Here is a 17,114-nt window from a genome sequence, read left to right as displayed (position 1 = left end):
GCTTACAATAATGATGTTTATTAAAACAAAAGTTATACTATATATGAAATAAGCAAGAGTTACTGCACCATCTACCGACGTCATGCCATGTGCTTCCACAGACCAAGTAATTGGATTGTCGAATTTCGAAGGGTGCGGGCGACGAACCTGTAATGTACTTTGATGTCATGACACCGTTCAATAAATAGTTTGCGGTATAAGTTATGATCGATGTAATTTATCCTCACTGTTGATAGAACATTTACCATTAATTAGTTATGTTACTGTTCCGATATAGAATATGATGAGTAGACGAAAACATGCAGAACACCCTTAATCACAACAAACATTAGTTATACACAACACCATAGAACGCTTGGTGTAGTAACTGTTTTTTACAACAAAGTCCATCTTATCGTGATATAAGTAACGTGCTTATATTGAAATATCGAAGATGTACAATATTCAATTTATTGGCTGTTTTATTTTTTTTATTTTATAGATTTACCCTCATATCAGAATGGTAACCAGTAGGGAGAGCTTGTACTATTTACGTAACGTGCGCTTAAAAAGAACAAAGATATATGGAAGCTTTACTTATTACACAATACATCATAAAACATTAACTTCAAGGAATATTCGTGTTTGTTGCGTCTATCACTTATAGATCGGATAGAGGTTGCACTAACTATTGATTATATTAGGCCGTGAAGTTTTTCAACCAGCAACGAAACCATGTGTTGTCTGCAATGTTTATGGTTATGATATTCTTGACACGTTTGTATCTCCTGATATCTTTAACATTTAAATAGATCATGTATAAATAAGGTTCAATGCCATTTAAAATGTTCCTGTACATTGTAATTAATTTTGATACAGATGGAAAATGGTTAAATTGTATGTGCCCAAGACATCTTGCCAAGAAACACTATTTTATAAAAAATAACCCTTTAAACAATGGATGCAATTGACACACATTGGCGACCACTGGTTATCGTCCTCAAGTTATTTTCATTGCAACGTATCATTGTTACACGAGAAGTAATTTAAAATGGTCTGATTTCTTTTATTCCAAAACAAGGCAGAAACTTACAAGTCATATCTTATTGAAGAGCAATTAAGAAGGCAAAGACGAACTTGCTCTACCTCTCTCGAATTATTTTAACAAAATGTTTGCAAAATCTACTTTCCCTTTTACTTTGAAGTTGGCGAACGTCTGCTCCATTTTGAAGAAAATTTTATCCATCCAGTCCCTGATAGTGTAGACCACTTTCACTTGATGTATAAGCAAACTCATGCAGTGCTGCATCCACAAACACCTCTACAACTACGTCATCTCGAATAGAATACTTACCTTCTTCCAATCTGGTTTCATTTAAGGCGAATCTAGCTTCAATCAGTTAGCTTCTTTTAGTAATCCTCACTTTCAACTCTGGTGTTCCTCAAGGATCTATCATTTGACCTTTACTCTTCCTTATCTTCATTAATGACATTGTCAATGACAATAAGGCAAACATCCGCCTAATCGCAGATAAGATCAGTCTTTATATTATTGTCGAAGTTCCCATAACTTCTGCAGCCGGGCTTAACCATGATATGTCTTCGTCGAAGTAATGGCTAGGAACTTTTAATCTAAGACAGAATCTGTTCTTTTTTTCGTAAACGTCAAAAACAAAATCAGCCCCAACTTTATCTCGACTTAGTTCCAATATCTAAAATCAGCAATCATTAACATCTTGGGGTAACCTTCTCTTCAGGTGACAAATGGCAATCTCACATATCTTCAAACAACAAGGCATGGCAGAGAATTGGTATTCTTAGGAAATTAAAGTTTGTAATTTCTCTTGCAGCCTTATATAAAATGTATGTATTTATTATGTTTTCAATTACATTCAAGTTAAATGTAGAAATAGTTTGAACAGTTCTTGTAAATATATATCACTAGGCTTATTTATAATGATAATGTTCACCATACTGTACACATCATGCACTGACTTTCTGTGCATTTCGTAGCTGTACACACTAAAATAAATTAGTATAAGCAATTACATTGCTTGTTTTCCGATCCATTTCAACTATCTATTGTTGTACTGTTTATTTTCTAAATATGAACTGAATAAAATATGTTTGAACTAAGAGTAATAAACACACGTTTGCCTAATCTAGATTATAACGCGGCAACATGATATATTTACAATAAAGGAATAAAACATATTTTTGAATAAAATCATGAGTCCTTTCCAAACCGGTTGTGTTTATGGAAAATATAAGACTTATTTAGGAATGCATTGATTATTTCAACAACACAAGGAAGTCTGATTTTGAAAAGGTTCCGATACTTTAAACGATTTCTTCATACTTTAATAACTAAAACATTTAAATTTTAGGGATAGATGGATAAACTTAGTCTAGTTCATCTAAAGAAATATTAATACCGTGATAATAATTAATTGCCTACTTCCAGAGGAACATGACATTAAGCGAAGCGTCAGGCAAGGATGTCCAATATCATTTTTTCTTATTTATATTGGACTTAAGTCCAACTATGTACAGACACAAATAATCTTATTAATCGAATTTTTATGCAAAATACGGAAAATAAAATAAACAATACAAAATACATTAATTATTGCTTCAAAAAGTTTTTCGAAACTTTGATACAATCAAACTTGTATAAAGTGGCCACCATTGTTAAGAGGTAAAATTGGCTGCTTAAGACAGGTTGCCACTTAATGCAGGTGCTAACTTTAAACGGGTTGTTGCAGACTTGTTATCTTTAGTTATTCTAATGCAAAGATACATAATATGAAATGGAATACTATTTTCACATTTAAGTAAATACTCGTTCCTTGTTGTTAATGGCATGTACATACCTTTGCTTATTTGCTAATGGTCTCGTTGGCGTTGTATTATAAGCAAAATATCAATACATTACCTATTTAAAAATATATAGCCCACTACATATGGCAAATAGTTCAATAAAAACCTCTTAGGTTGAGCTGTTCATTGACGAAATAAATATTCATCATAAGTAGACCTACAATAATATCTATTCATTTGAATCTAGAGGCAACTCCTACTAACAACTAATCAATTTCCTTTTACATTTCAATGCAAAACGGCAAACTTCAAATAAAGAAAAAATGAAAGATTAAGCTTTTCACATATATATGACAATCATAATTTCCTTCAAATTAGTTCAACACCTATTGTTTTCAACAATACAAAAGGTTTGTCACGTTTCTCGTAAGAAAACTTATCTTATTTTGAAATGAGGGAGGTACCTGTTTTCAAAGAATCCATGTTTCATCAAGACGGGGGTAATCAAAGTTCTTAAGTCAAGCAGAAAAGATTTTATCTCTGAAATATTTATGAATGTTTCGACCTCTGATTGAATGTAATTCAAAGTTTAAAGCTGCACTCTCACACATTGAATGTTTTGACAACTATTTTACTTTTTTTGTCTTCGAAAGAGCAAATCTTCGCGTAAATATCTGCAAACCAATGATAAAAGATTGCTGACCAAAAGATCAGATCGTAGATGTTCATACTTTCATTCGAAATTTAATGTTTTATGGTTTAAACCGTTACTAACGGTTTAAGAAAAATGCATAAAAATGCATAAATTATTTTATTTTTTTAATATTTTACTTAAATATAAAAATCTGCGATCTAATATTTTGCCAGCAGTCTTATATAACTCGTTTCCATGCATTTTTGCAAAAATTGGCTCGTTCCAAGACAACAAAATAATAAAAGTTGTCAAAACGGTAAATCTGTAAGAGTGCAGCTTTAAAAACTATCAATTATATACATTACTCAAACTTAAACAAAATAACATAAAAAGTGAATCCTGTACCACATCCGACTACTTGGTATTTAGATTTTACGTACTTTAAAGTAAATAAAAGAAGTTAATAAAAGTGTTGTGAAAAGAGTATACCGTGACCAGACTGTTCAACATATATTTGATTACAGATTAAGGTAGTGGCCGGTGAATTTCGTTTTGAGTGCATCCTGGACTACATCCGACTGCTTGGCATTTAATTATAACGTACTTCAAAGTAAATAAAAAATGTAAAAAAGTGTTGTGAAAGGAATATACCGTGACCAGACTGTTCAACATATATTTGATTACAGATTAAAGTAGTGCCGGTGAATTTCGTTTTGAGAAAACACACAAAAAGGTTTCAAGAACATACAATTTATTTAGATTTGTTAAACGCACTTACCTGTTTTCATATCATATGGTCAAAGTGTATATACAATGGTATAACATAACCAAATGTTGTAAGCAATGTATTTAATACATATCCTTAAATGTATACAAAAACTCATATAATTAGTAAACACCATGATACATGAGTAATTTTAAGTTCTATTAATTGGATGTTAAACTAAACATTTATCTGTCAATGTTAACAAGGTATTTCTAAATACCAGAGATTCTTTAAAGCTGCACCCTCACAGATTTACCGTGTTAACTACTAATTTATTTTTTGTCTTAGAATGAGCCAATTTTTGCATAAATATCTAAAAGTCAAAACGTCCAATCAGTGACAGTGCAGCTTTAACAAAAATTGTTAAGGTTTAATTATTGAATTGTTGTACACAGCACTATGCATGAAGTAACATCGTTTTGATAGTCTTTCTAAGATCAGAATGACATGGATATATACAAATTCAACGGCAATTATTTCAGTATCTACAGTATAACAAACCAAACAAGATCTGTTTACGAGGCGATCAGTTTCGGACATATCTACCAGTCAATGACTACATACTTAAAGAACCTTAAGCTCTTAGGACACACTAAATTGATATCTAGGTCATCGGATATTTTTCAGAAAAAAAAACCCGAAGCGAGCGAGGGAATTTATTTTATCGTGTTCCCGCTTAATTTGAGAGGGCGCCAAACGATCTGGTAAAATATATTTGGAACCTTTACATGGTCACTTGCATTACTCGATGTAACAAATTGACATTTGAAAAATCAAATCAATTTTACCAAAGCATCTGATCATCTGATCATCAAATATATGCCCATTTCCTATCATTATCCAAATTATACTCATTTCTTAAAAGAAAGTTTATGAAACACTACCTGATATGCTTAAATGCTTTTCCTTCCAAAATCTCGAGATTTAGTTCAAACAAAGAGCACACTTCAGAAAGTCATCTAAAATTTCAGTATTTTAGTCTAAAGTCTTGGCATGTATGAACTTGAATATATGATCTGCACACTATTATAAATTACTGCCTTCTGTTATTAAAATCTCCATCACAGATTGACCGTTCTGACAACTTTTTTGTGTCTTGGATTGAGATAATATCTGCGAAAATGTCTGAAAATCAATGATATTAGACTGCTGTCAAAGATCAGATCAGAGTTTTTCATATTTACTTTCGAAAATTGATGTTTTATGGATCATGCATTATTAACGCTTTAAAATTTAAAATGTCAAACTGTCAATCTGTGAGAGTGCAGCCTCCATCAATTTATTTCCCCTTTTTTCAATAGAAAACAATGTACGGCTAATCCGTTATAGGTTGCAAAACACTAGCAATTGTGACAAAAAAACGGCGATTTGTCTTCATTAGAACGGAAATATACCCGCTCCGATAAATAAAGTTTGATGTATGATTCGGACGGAGGGCAAATTTGGAAAAACAATATGTTTAAGAAAATATCATGCGGTAAATTCGATAACCTAGAAATCAATTTTATGTGGCTTTAGCTCGAGCTCTTAGCTCTTCCTTTGTGCATTCGGAAAATTGTATATATAAAAGGTAAATAAAACATGCAATAATTACATTTATACTTGACAAACTTTGGTGTGACTGTTATGAATGTATCTTTATGCCATTGAACTTGCATTCTTGCTTATTTATGTTGTAATTGATATGGATTTTTATGTTAAATCATATAAGTGGGTTATCGGTTTTAACCAGTATCTTTTATTTGTAGGGCATTTAATATGTTAAATTTATTCAAACACTTATATGTATACCTTGTATTATATAAATTTTCGAAAAGTATAAAAGAAACCATTTAGGAAATACAGCGCAAAAAAAACAGATATTCTGCGTATTTTACATGTCACATGAACTTTGAGCGTCCCCTTTTTATAAAAATATGCAGAATGAATTATTTTTTCTTAGGATTGAAGTAACAAGAGCAATATGACTATTTAACGTGACCAAGTGTATTAAGAAAAAAGAACCATCTTTCAACATACAATATATCAATCTTATTACAATCATAAATAAAAAATACGCTAAATTACCTTAGCTTTTAGCAAGTGTATTTTCCAGATTGACAATATCCCAACAAGACACAGTCAAACTTTAAATGTTCAATTTCCATAGCAACAATGATCAAATCAAATTTGCCTAGATAATATGCTTATAAAAGTGTTACCAAGTTGAGTAAAGTTCGAATCCGAAATAATTAGGTTAGAAAGCATACAAAGCGAACTATGTCAAAAGGTCATGCTATGATGTATAATTCGACCAGGCTTACGCAATGATCGAGCGATATTGCTGATAGTAAAACGCAGTCGCGATATGATATCAATAAACATCATGCCATGTCATTGTGTTTATCATTATGTTTTCAAACTTGGTAAAATGACGCCTCGTACAGCATCGGCAGCTGCATGATCTTACAAGCTACGTATAAATACACTTAAAGTCAATGTTTAAAGTCAAAACTTGAAGTCAATGCTACATATGTACACGATTTAAGTCAATGCTACGTATAAACACACTTGAAGTCAATGCTATGTTAGAAATCATTTGTCTGCGGGCTGTTATATCTGTCAGCAATTGGTTTTGAGAGTATCGAATAAATATAAAATCTAGCTACCATTCTTCCTGTCTATGAGTGGTTTTCCCTGATCGCATATTGATTGAGCCAAAGTCAGTAACAGTTTAGTAGATTTTAGATAAAAAAGCAATGTGCTTGTTTTTTTGAGCTTTCACAAATGTAGCATTACATAAAAAATGTTTCATTGTTAGGGATGCTCGATGTATACGTAGTTTCCTTAAGACAATATGTTTCACAGATCACAATATTTACAAACATGATGTTAACAAAATGAGAATATATATGGCACTATCAATACATTTCAAGATTTAAAAGGTAATATTTTACATTGTATTATTATTCTGGAAACATGCACATGCAAAATGAAGCTAAACACATATTTGCAGGTAAAGTGACATGGCTAACAAAAATTAAATAAATTTTCAGTATCTTTTGATCTTAGGAAACCGAGTAATAGGGAAAAAAGAATCGGAGATAAACCCTATCTCCGCCTTAGGCCAAGGTAACTGGCGGATAAAGGACGAATTTGCGCCACACAATGAGACGCAAGATGTTATGATTGAGAACCATTTTGGACTATTATTCAGTATTTTATATTAAGCATTTCCAAAAGAAACAAATTTGCGGTATTTATAATTAGTGTTTTTTTTAAATATTACAATGACGTTAAAGATACAATTTGATTTATCCAACTTATGACCAAAATGATTATTGTACATGATCTCTAGCACACTTATTGGAACATGTACGTTAAAGTTTACATAGTGAGTATATCGCCGTAAAAAGTCACGTGCTTCAATACATTGCGAATGAAAATGTAAAAGTTAATGCATTCCAATGGATACCAATTTTGGGTATTAATTACCGTCACAGGTAGGTTTTATTACACTTTAATTTTCGCTATTTAGGAGTTCCGTGAATTTAAAAATAGTTCGGTTTTGTCTATATTTATATTTCCAAATTACGATTTGCCTTTTGTTACGAAATTTGGAACATTCGAGTTTATAATGGAATTTGTCTCCAATCCTGTTTGGATAGAAAGGACAATGTCTTTCGTTGTATGTAATACCTTGTTATGCCTTGGTGTCTAAAGGAAATTTAAAAAAAAATCAAGTTGAAGATTTATGGGTAGATCAAGCTTATATAATCTTTGTTAAATAGACTGAGTGCCTTTTTAACTTGTTGAATAAATGGTCTTTTGCTTTATTAAACTTTTTAGTCGGATAAACACAATACCGAAATACCTATAATTAATTATAATATTTTATCGTTAATTTCAAGTGAGAAGTTTCTCCATGTTCTCTTTTAAGTGCCAAATATCATGACTTTTGGATGTTTCATGTTTTACACTAATTTGTTGAAACATTTTGAAATTCATTTGCATAAATAGTAGAACTTAGATTTCCAAGTAGTGGATTGAGTTGTCTGCAAAAAAAATCAATTTATCTTTTGATCTTAGGAAACCGAGTAATAGGAAAAAAAGGATCGGAGATAAACCCTATCTCCGCCTTAGGCCAAGGTAACTGGCGGATAAAGGACGAATTTGCGCCACACAATGAGACGCAAGATGTTATGATTGAGAACCATTTTGGACTATTATTAGTATTTTACCGTCAATAATATACTAATTTGTTTAATAACTCAAACCTCCGGATAATAACAAAACAACGTTAAAAGACAACGTTAGAGAGTAAAATGTGAATATATAGTAAAAAGTTGAACGTTTTCTTTCTAAACCCAGCTTGATTCTCAAGTATTGCCTTATATTTGATTGAAAATTGTGCCAGTCTTTGATTACGTACAGATGTGAACAGACTTTAAATATGACCTATAGGATTTCGGTTGTTCTGTTTGCAATTCACGCAAGCGGGACGATTTGCTACACATATCAATTACTTCGGATTCAAAACGTTTGAGATAGTCATAGATCTTGAAGTTTCAAGTGATTTATAAATTACGCCTCAGAATGAATATTTGTCTAATTATGATACATCCCTCATAATATCCATCTACAAAATATAGTCGCATTAAGTTTCTTGAACAGAAGTACATTGAGATAAATGACTCTTTAGACTGATATTTAATAAACATTTGTACTTTCTTGCCTTAGATATGAAACTATAATTTGGTACTTCTATAACATCAACATCTGTCATCATAGTTTAAGTTAAACAAAATATATAATAATCTTTGATCAATTCGTCACATTTTGGGTAATTTAACTCCTGTCTTGTCCCACATGCATTTAGACAACCTTACTTATTACAAGAATAATCACTAAATGATTGGGTCACTTCGGTCTATTGCTCCCGGAGATGTTGACAGGTCTACCGGTATAGGTCCTCTCTGTTGGGCGCTTTGGGTACCCGGAAGTAGCCTGTTTCTGGTTTGTTGAGAGAACTGCTGCTATTGCCTTTGTTAGCCATTGCTGATATCTCATACCCCGAGGGGCGGTTTCAGTTCCTGCTTTAGTTGCGTTTTATGTGGCATTATCTCATGGGTTGGTGCGCTCTGTTTTACTTCCGATCACTGTCCTCATGTAAAGGATTGGAGCACTGGTTCCGGTTAATTTTGTTGTTCCAGTTTGTATGACAGCGCTCTCTTGGCACCAAGTTCTGTCGGCGGTGTTTCGGTCGATGATACTCCAGAAACCACCGATTGCTAAGTAATCGGCGAGTATGCTTTAGTGGCTTTGGCATATTTGGGAAAGTGACTGGTAGAATTCCATTCTCCTTAGTTCATAAGCTCCCATTATCCGTCTGTTCTCAGTTACCAATGCTAATGATAGGTTCTTACTGAGGCGCCTTAATATCAATGGACTTTAATTCAAGTACACGTAATAGCTCGTCCACAATATTTAGCGAGGCAAGTTTATACATGTTTGATTGTTCAGGCCTGTAGAGTCATATACGGGCTATATGTGACCATGTTCTCGAGCAACACGTTAATTTTTCGTATATGGACATTTGTTTAGTAAAATTACATCAGCAAGAGCCCCACTATTCTAAAGGTTCCTTGTCATATTTACATTTTCGCTGGGTATGGTGTGTTAAGGGCTACAATCTACGCCCCAGGTTGTTGAGCAGGTGACCTGCCCCACCCATTGACGAAGAGCCGAATTGGTTTCTGGAGCGTTTGGTGCATGAACGCATCGCTAAGGGACAGATACTTCCCTGTGTACACTAACCTGTTCATTCTACAAACTATGTTGGAGTTAATTACTATTGTAGGTTAAATTGAATAGAAATGAACATGCCACGTTACAATGTCGACCATCTTGTTCCATCGGAAGTTACTCACATAATTACTCCTATTGTGTTATTATTTATAGATAAAAACATTACGTGTGGAAGAAGCTTGGTTAACATACTTTAGCGATAGTAACACAATGCGTTAACAGTGATAAATGCTTGTAGGCAAGTCAACATACGGTATTTACACCTTTTAAGGTATTGTCTAGTATTTTGCTTTAAATGATGGGTATTTATAAGGCTTGTTTATATCTGTTATAAATGTTTTCCCACAATTCAACCGGGCAAAAAGGAATCATTACAATGCTTTATTAAACAAGTTTAACAATAAAAAAACTGTCACAGGAGCCGTTGAAGGTTGTTGTTTTTTTCTAAATCCATGAGACTGAGGGTGTTTCAGCATTTAAAGCATCTAGGATAACACTAATTAGCAAGGTGATTGTTTGTTAAAGACATCAAATGATCAGTATCTATTTTCCATTGGTATATTTTGAACCAGGTTTTTAACGAAATAAATTAACCTAGCAATCATCGATAGGAATGAAAGTTGTTGTGAAGGTAGCTTATGTAAAGAACTAGCTTGCGGTTGCTTTTTAGATGTCGGCATGCAGGTCAATGCCAAAGTCACTGTTACTTAACAAAGATAAATGTTATCCGCCCAAGGAATCAAGTTAGTATTGGTGAGTATAATAAGTTAGCCTAAATGTAAAGAGCTAGCTTGCGATTTTGAGAGGGGTAAGGTCAAGATCAAGGTCACTCTTACTCAAAAAGAAAAATAGTTTCCGCCCAATAACTTGTGTAAGAATTAATAAATAGTAAAAAGGTTGGTGTGTAGGTAGCTGATGTAAAGAGCTAGCTTAGAATAGCTTTCGAAGGGGGTGGGGACAAAGTCAAGGGCACTGTTACTAAAATAGAACAATGGTTCTCATCTGGGAACATAAGTAAGAATTGATGGATGGTGATGAAAGTTTGTGTGTAGGTAGCTTATTTGAAGAGCAAGCTTGGACTTGCTTGTAAGTGGGTCTATGTAAGGTCAAGGTCACTGTTATTCAAAATAATCAAAATGATTTCTCCCAAAAACCTTAAGTTAGAATTGATGGATAGTAATGAAGGTTAGTTTCTAGGTAGCTTATGTCAAGGGCTAGCTTGGGATTGAGTGGGGTCAAGGTCAAAATCACTGTTACTAAGCAAATGGTTTCCGCCCAATAAATTAAAAGTTACTAAAAGTTAAGGATAGTGATGATTTTTTGTGTGTAAGTAACTTATATAAAGAGCTGGCTTGGATTGCTTTTAAGAAGGGCCATTTTAAGGCCAATGCCACTGTTACTAAAATTGAAAAAAAAGGTTTGTGTCAAGTACCTTAAATAATAATTGATGGATAGTGATGAAAGTGGGTATGAAGGCTGGTATTGTGAAGAGCTAGCTTTAGATTGACTTTAAGGGGGGCTAGGTAAAAGTCACTATAACTGAAATATAAACTTTAAGTAGTTTTCGCCTAATAACTTTAGGCTGCTACTTTTACCTAACTCATACAAAAATAATTTGGCGTTAACTTCTGATAGCCTAGACGAAAAAACATTGCGGAGTTTCTAGTTATATTTATTTTGTATGAATACCGTTTAAAATAAAATCATAGTAAAAAGTGTGTGTTTAATACTGTGTATTAAATGTATATCTTATTAAAATGTGCATTTATGCGCTGCAAATCCATATTGAAATATATATGTATAATTAAAGCAGTGCTTTTGTATGTCAAACCAATGAAATATAAATGTTTCTCTATATTTAGAGACGTGTACCTCCAAACATGGGATACGAAATAAAGATGCATATTTATATTTAGAGGTGCACCTCTATTTGGGACGTCTAGTACAGTTACGTCATATTTAAAAAGCAATATTCAACATAAAAGGTTCTGTTTATTTTCATAGTATTGTTTACTTATTTGCATCAAATCAGTCCTACCAATACTTTTGATAAGTGAATATTTATGAAAGCTGTGTAGTGTTGATTTTGATGAAGTGATAAATAATGAAAAAATAAATATGTACTTACTAAACAAGAGTGGGTTTTATTGGCATGGGTTACAGCTCGTGTCTTAAACTCAAATTAACGCACACTAATTTGTTTCTGCTGCGACCAATTACTACGTTAAACTTCAGTGCCAAGCATTAAAGGTTAAACACAAAAGTATTGGCAATATAGTACCCATGTTAAGCCGTTGTAGAGTAATATATACACAAACTCGATAATATATACCGCATCATACTGTGAATATAAGACGCTAGCATAGATGGGATGCAGGCATATATGTACGTGAAAAAAAGGTAAATAAGTCTAAATACGAATGATAGGACACAGAAAAAAGTCCAAATAACCAGACCCTATTTTAGTTTGATTAAATTTATTGAATCGTACAATATAGAAACCCGAGTGATGCTAACCATACATGATTATACATAGTCGATATAACGTAATCCAACGCAATCGATGCACGTTACGTCCCTTTGAAGTTATATACTTATGTAAGTAAACACGTTTTTTAGGCAAATTCAGGCAGAAATGACCCCGAAAAAAATGTCAGAAGCCTTATATTAATTTGAGACAGGCATATTTTACATAGAATTCCAGGGCATAAAAGTGTATCCTATACACATTTTAATACAGAAACTAAAATAGATCCAAAAACGGTATATTTTGAAAAACAAAGTTTCAATTTTCTATGTTCACTTGTTTAACAAACAATCGTTCAGCTAATACATTCAATATTTTTTGTGTTAAGGTATTAGCCGCGTAATACACACTTTTATAAAAGCTTTAACCGAAAACATAGTTATAATCATGATACACTATGGGACTTTTATTATGAAATAAACACAAAAGTTTCTGGTAAAATAAAGTTCAGTTAATAAAAAAACTAACGTTCAATTTAACAAATTATTGACAATTTATGATAGTTTACCATCAGTTTTGAAAAAAAAAAACAATTCTTCACTCTTTAACATTTGAAGTTTGGTCTGTTCCCATGCGTTTGTACTTGCAGTGTGGGCACAGATGATAAAAACTCAATGCTGAGTCAATGCTGATTTGGTTTTGAATGCCCCTTCAGGTACTTTACCATTCAAGAATGTTTAGTGTTGTAAAGGGAAAAGCTTGTAATTTAAAGCCTTTCTAACTGATTAGTATAGATAAGAATACTTCCATACATTTACACAATAAAATATAAACAGTTTAATATTTCTCGACATTATATTGAAAAAACAAAAACAAGAGCTGCTGATACATACATGTATATATAAAGAAAATTATTAATTTTATCAATAAAATCCTCATCATCATCATCATCATCATCATCATCATCATCATCATCATCATCATCATTATCATCACAACCACCATCATCATCATCATCATCATCATCACCATCACCACCACCACCACCACCACCACTTGGTTATTGAATACAGTGGGTTTATAAAAGCAAAAACCAATTCAAATATGTTTTATATAAAAAAAACTCACATCATCTCTATCAGATGCGACTGCCTTGTGGATAGACATGGCTGTCAAATTTGTCTCAGGGGTCCAACAAAGTTTTTAATGCAGGCTGGAATTTTTCATAACCCAGTGTTGTTGACTTTGTAATATTCAGTCATTTTCCTGCCTGAAAGAAATTTAGACTTCTGATTATCAACCAGCAGAAACTACCACTGTAAAATACAAATGCACAAGTATTATACATTCTGCACTAATATCCGTTTTAGCCAAGAGTAAGGGTTGGTAGGCACAAATGTGTAGTTGTTGTGCGTAGTTGATACTGATTCATAAAAGTCTAGGTTTTAACGAAACCTACTCCAAGCAAAAGAATGCGCTAGTGTCCACGCAGTCGTGGATTCAAGCCCCAAACCACTTACAATTTTTTCTCACAAGTAAATTTGAAAATATGCATTTTGTAAACAAATAACGGGAATGTACATGTATTATGGTATGTAAGATATAGGTCACGTACCAAAACACATCATTTTTAAAACAGAATTTTAAGTCTAATATTTGTTTAAGATAAAACAATCAAATTTAAGATTTATTTACATACTCATATCATATACAAAAATAATGTACATAAGTACATATAAAAATATGTAACATGTACATAAGTACATGTGAAATATATAACATGTACTTAAGTACATGTAAAAATATGAACGCGCTGTCTTAACATTAGATAACAAAAATGATTTAAGAATTTCAAAGATAAAATAAAAAAAAAACATTTTTGAACACATCAACGTACGAAACTGCTCAAGGATATTTACATTCATAGCCCTTTGATACGAATATTTGAATATCCCAGCTCCATGCCGATTGTTGACAGTTCATTTTTTCGACAGAAAATCTTCTCTTACGTTTACAGTATAATTCACTTATAATCCATGTTTTACTGTAATGACTCAAGTTATTGTGTGTACCGTGACCAATTGTCAGCGTGCACTTTAAGTGTTTAATTATTTTAAACATATATTCATCAGAAAAAATTAAGAAATTCCATTATTGACCTATGAATAGCGGGGAAATACATTTTGTTTCTAAAAATAGCAATATCCGGTACAGGCCGAATACGCCCGATGTGCGTCGCGATCTATTACGGCGAGTGGCGATAAATGTCGATGTTACCCGATGTTTCCTGAGTTTTATTACATGGTAATACCTTAAGGCCTCTAGAAACATTAAGTTAAAGTTAAAACCCGAAAGGAGCTTATGTTTGGCCTCCGGGTAGGCGTTTTTATTTCGCGATAAAACTGATACTTACTACCAGGTCAAAATACTTAAAACACGCCATTTTGTTTTGCACTTTACATATCCCTCATTTGAAATTCCCCGGAAATAATTTACGTTGGACCCCCTGATAAAACTAATAATTCGACATCAAACATTGTTATCTCGATATTAAGATTTCATTATTTATTTTGCCACCCCCTTTCTGTGATTTAATTAATATATTGTGGTAATTTCATGTGATTAAATCACTTTCGAATACTATGATATTTGTATATATATAAAAAGTAATTATGTGATATAATCATCTAAATGTGTTATGTTAAGTTTCTGGATTACAAACAAAATGACTTTATAATTGGTCCCTACACTAACGTGAGTCTTTGGTAAAATACAAGCTCATTGAAGGCGACATGGAATTGGTACCCAACAATTGAACGTCCAGATACTTTACAGAAAATTTAGATTCCATTTATGATTCTTAATAAAGTTGACCTTGTACATGCAGTTTTGAGTCATGAAGGTCTCTCAACATTTTGTTTTGTATTCAATATAGCATATAAAGAATGTTTAAATGTTTCTAGCATAAATAATTTCTTACTTAAAATAGACTTATTTAACAACAAATTCCCAAGACATTATGAAGCCTATTTAGACCTAAGAGTATGAAATGTTTTTACACTTAACGGCACCAAACTCATTATAAACCAAACAAAATCGCTTTTTTTACCACTGACAATGTTAAATATATTCTTGTTTTACCCCTTGATTTCAGCCATTTGTATTTATCAAAATTATCATACAGAATTCAGGCACAAAACTAATGTATGTGCATTCGCTTTCAATTATGTGAGGTTTTTGGAAATCGTTGCACTTCATATCATACGCAATATGGATACATATTATTTCTTGTTTAAATGAGATTATCCTATTTCCAGAATTAAAGGCACAGCTAATCGAGCACTATAATAAAACTGAAAGTCGGATGCCCGTTCGGCTCAAAATTGACGAAACAATTGAAAAGATATATGAAAACCCAAAACTTACTGAAAAGAAAACAACAAATGGCAAGTCAACAGTGGACTGTGACAGTATCACTGAATTAGACCATTTGTTTTCGACTAGTGATGTACAAATCGCTGAAAAGATCATCGTCGAGGGTGAGCCTGGAACAGGCAAAACGTCTTTGTGTAAAAAAATCGTGCATGATTGGCTTAAAGTAAATGAGAATGTTGAGCAGGACCCAACCCCATCAAATTTAAGTAAGTTTGAATTTGTCTTCTTCATAATACTTCGCCATGTTAAAACTAAGAGTGAAGTTAAAGAAATGATAGTCGATCATATACTAAAGAAGATCGATTCAGCCTATAAAAATGCGCACACACTGGTAGGAGATATTTTGAAATCTGAGCACTGTCTTCTCCTGTTTGATGGTTTGGACGAATGGCGTGGAGAAATGCCTTATGTTGAAACAAGTTGGAGAAACTGCACAACATTATTCACAACACGACCGTACAAATTAGCTGAACTAAAGGTGATCCCAACGCAGGTCGGTAAACATGTAATTTTGGGTGGAGTTCAGAATCCGGAAAAACTTGTTTTGAGAGTCATTCAGAAGTTAGAGGATTTCATCAAAACAGACAAAGACCCAAATTCCTGCATCCAGGAATTAAAACACAAACAGCTCTGGCATTTTAGCGAAAATCCCGTCATTCTCGTTCACATTATTTGGCTTTGGATAAAAAAGAAGTTAGAAAAAGGCAAGGCTCTCTCCACACTTTACCAGGAAATTATTGATGAAAGATGGTATGCATGTGTGACAAAACAAAGCAGGTTATAGATCAACAAGAGTATTTGAAGTACTGAGCGAGATAGCATTTAACAAGCTGCTTTCTGAAAATAAAGACGAATCACTGGTGTTTAACATCAAGGGGATAGAGCTTGAGAAATTTAACAAGTATAAGGAGGCATCGCTTAATCCGGTATCATGTCTTCCAGCGATGAGCCTGATGAACGCCTTCCACAGTACCAATTTCTTCACAAAACATTCCAAGAATACCTTGCAGCTTATTTTATGTCGTCAAAACGCGGTACCGAATTGTCCACATCCTGCGAGCGTGTGAAAACAATATATTCGAATCACAGGATCGAAAGTGTATTTGTTGAAACAGGTATTCCTTTTCCTGTGCGGTTTAGATCCAGTAGCAGCCAAAGAGTTTTCAAAAACGCTTAATGAGCTGTTTACTGAGATACTTGAACGCGATTGTTGTCCTTTCCTTTCT

General features: G+C 32.9%; 1 protein-coding gene across 2 annotated transcripts in view; it reads left to right on the top strand.

Moving 5' to 3' along the window:
- LOC128213721 (uncharacterized protein CXorf38-like) overlaps positions 1–17,112 on the top strand; it is a 33,796-nt gene extending 16,684 nt beyond the window's left edge. The window contains exons 5-6 of one of the 2 annotated variants that reach the window (XM_052919745.1): positions 13,103–13,168; positions 15,771–15,874. In XM_052919745.1, the coding sequence (XP_052775705.1) occupies positions 13,103–13,134 (32 nt within the window). In that variant the 3' untranslated portion in view covers positions 13,135–13,168; positions 15,771–15,874. Of the gene's footprint in view, positions 1–13,102; positions 13,169–15,770 lie in introns of both variants that reach the window. The other variant, XM_052919744.1, reaches the window with a different exon arrangement.
- Positions 17,113–17,114: the final 2 nt, after the last annotated feature.

Source organism: Mya arenaria, chromosome 13, assembly GCF_026914265.1.
Source record: "Mya arenaria isolate MELC-2E11 chromosome 13, ASM2691426v1".
NCBI classification, from domain to species: domain Eukaryota; kingdom Metazoa; phylum Mollusca; class Bivalvia; order Myida; family Myidae; genus Mya; species Mya arenaria.
This window is presented reverse-complemented; position numbering and strand designations above follow the sequence as displayed.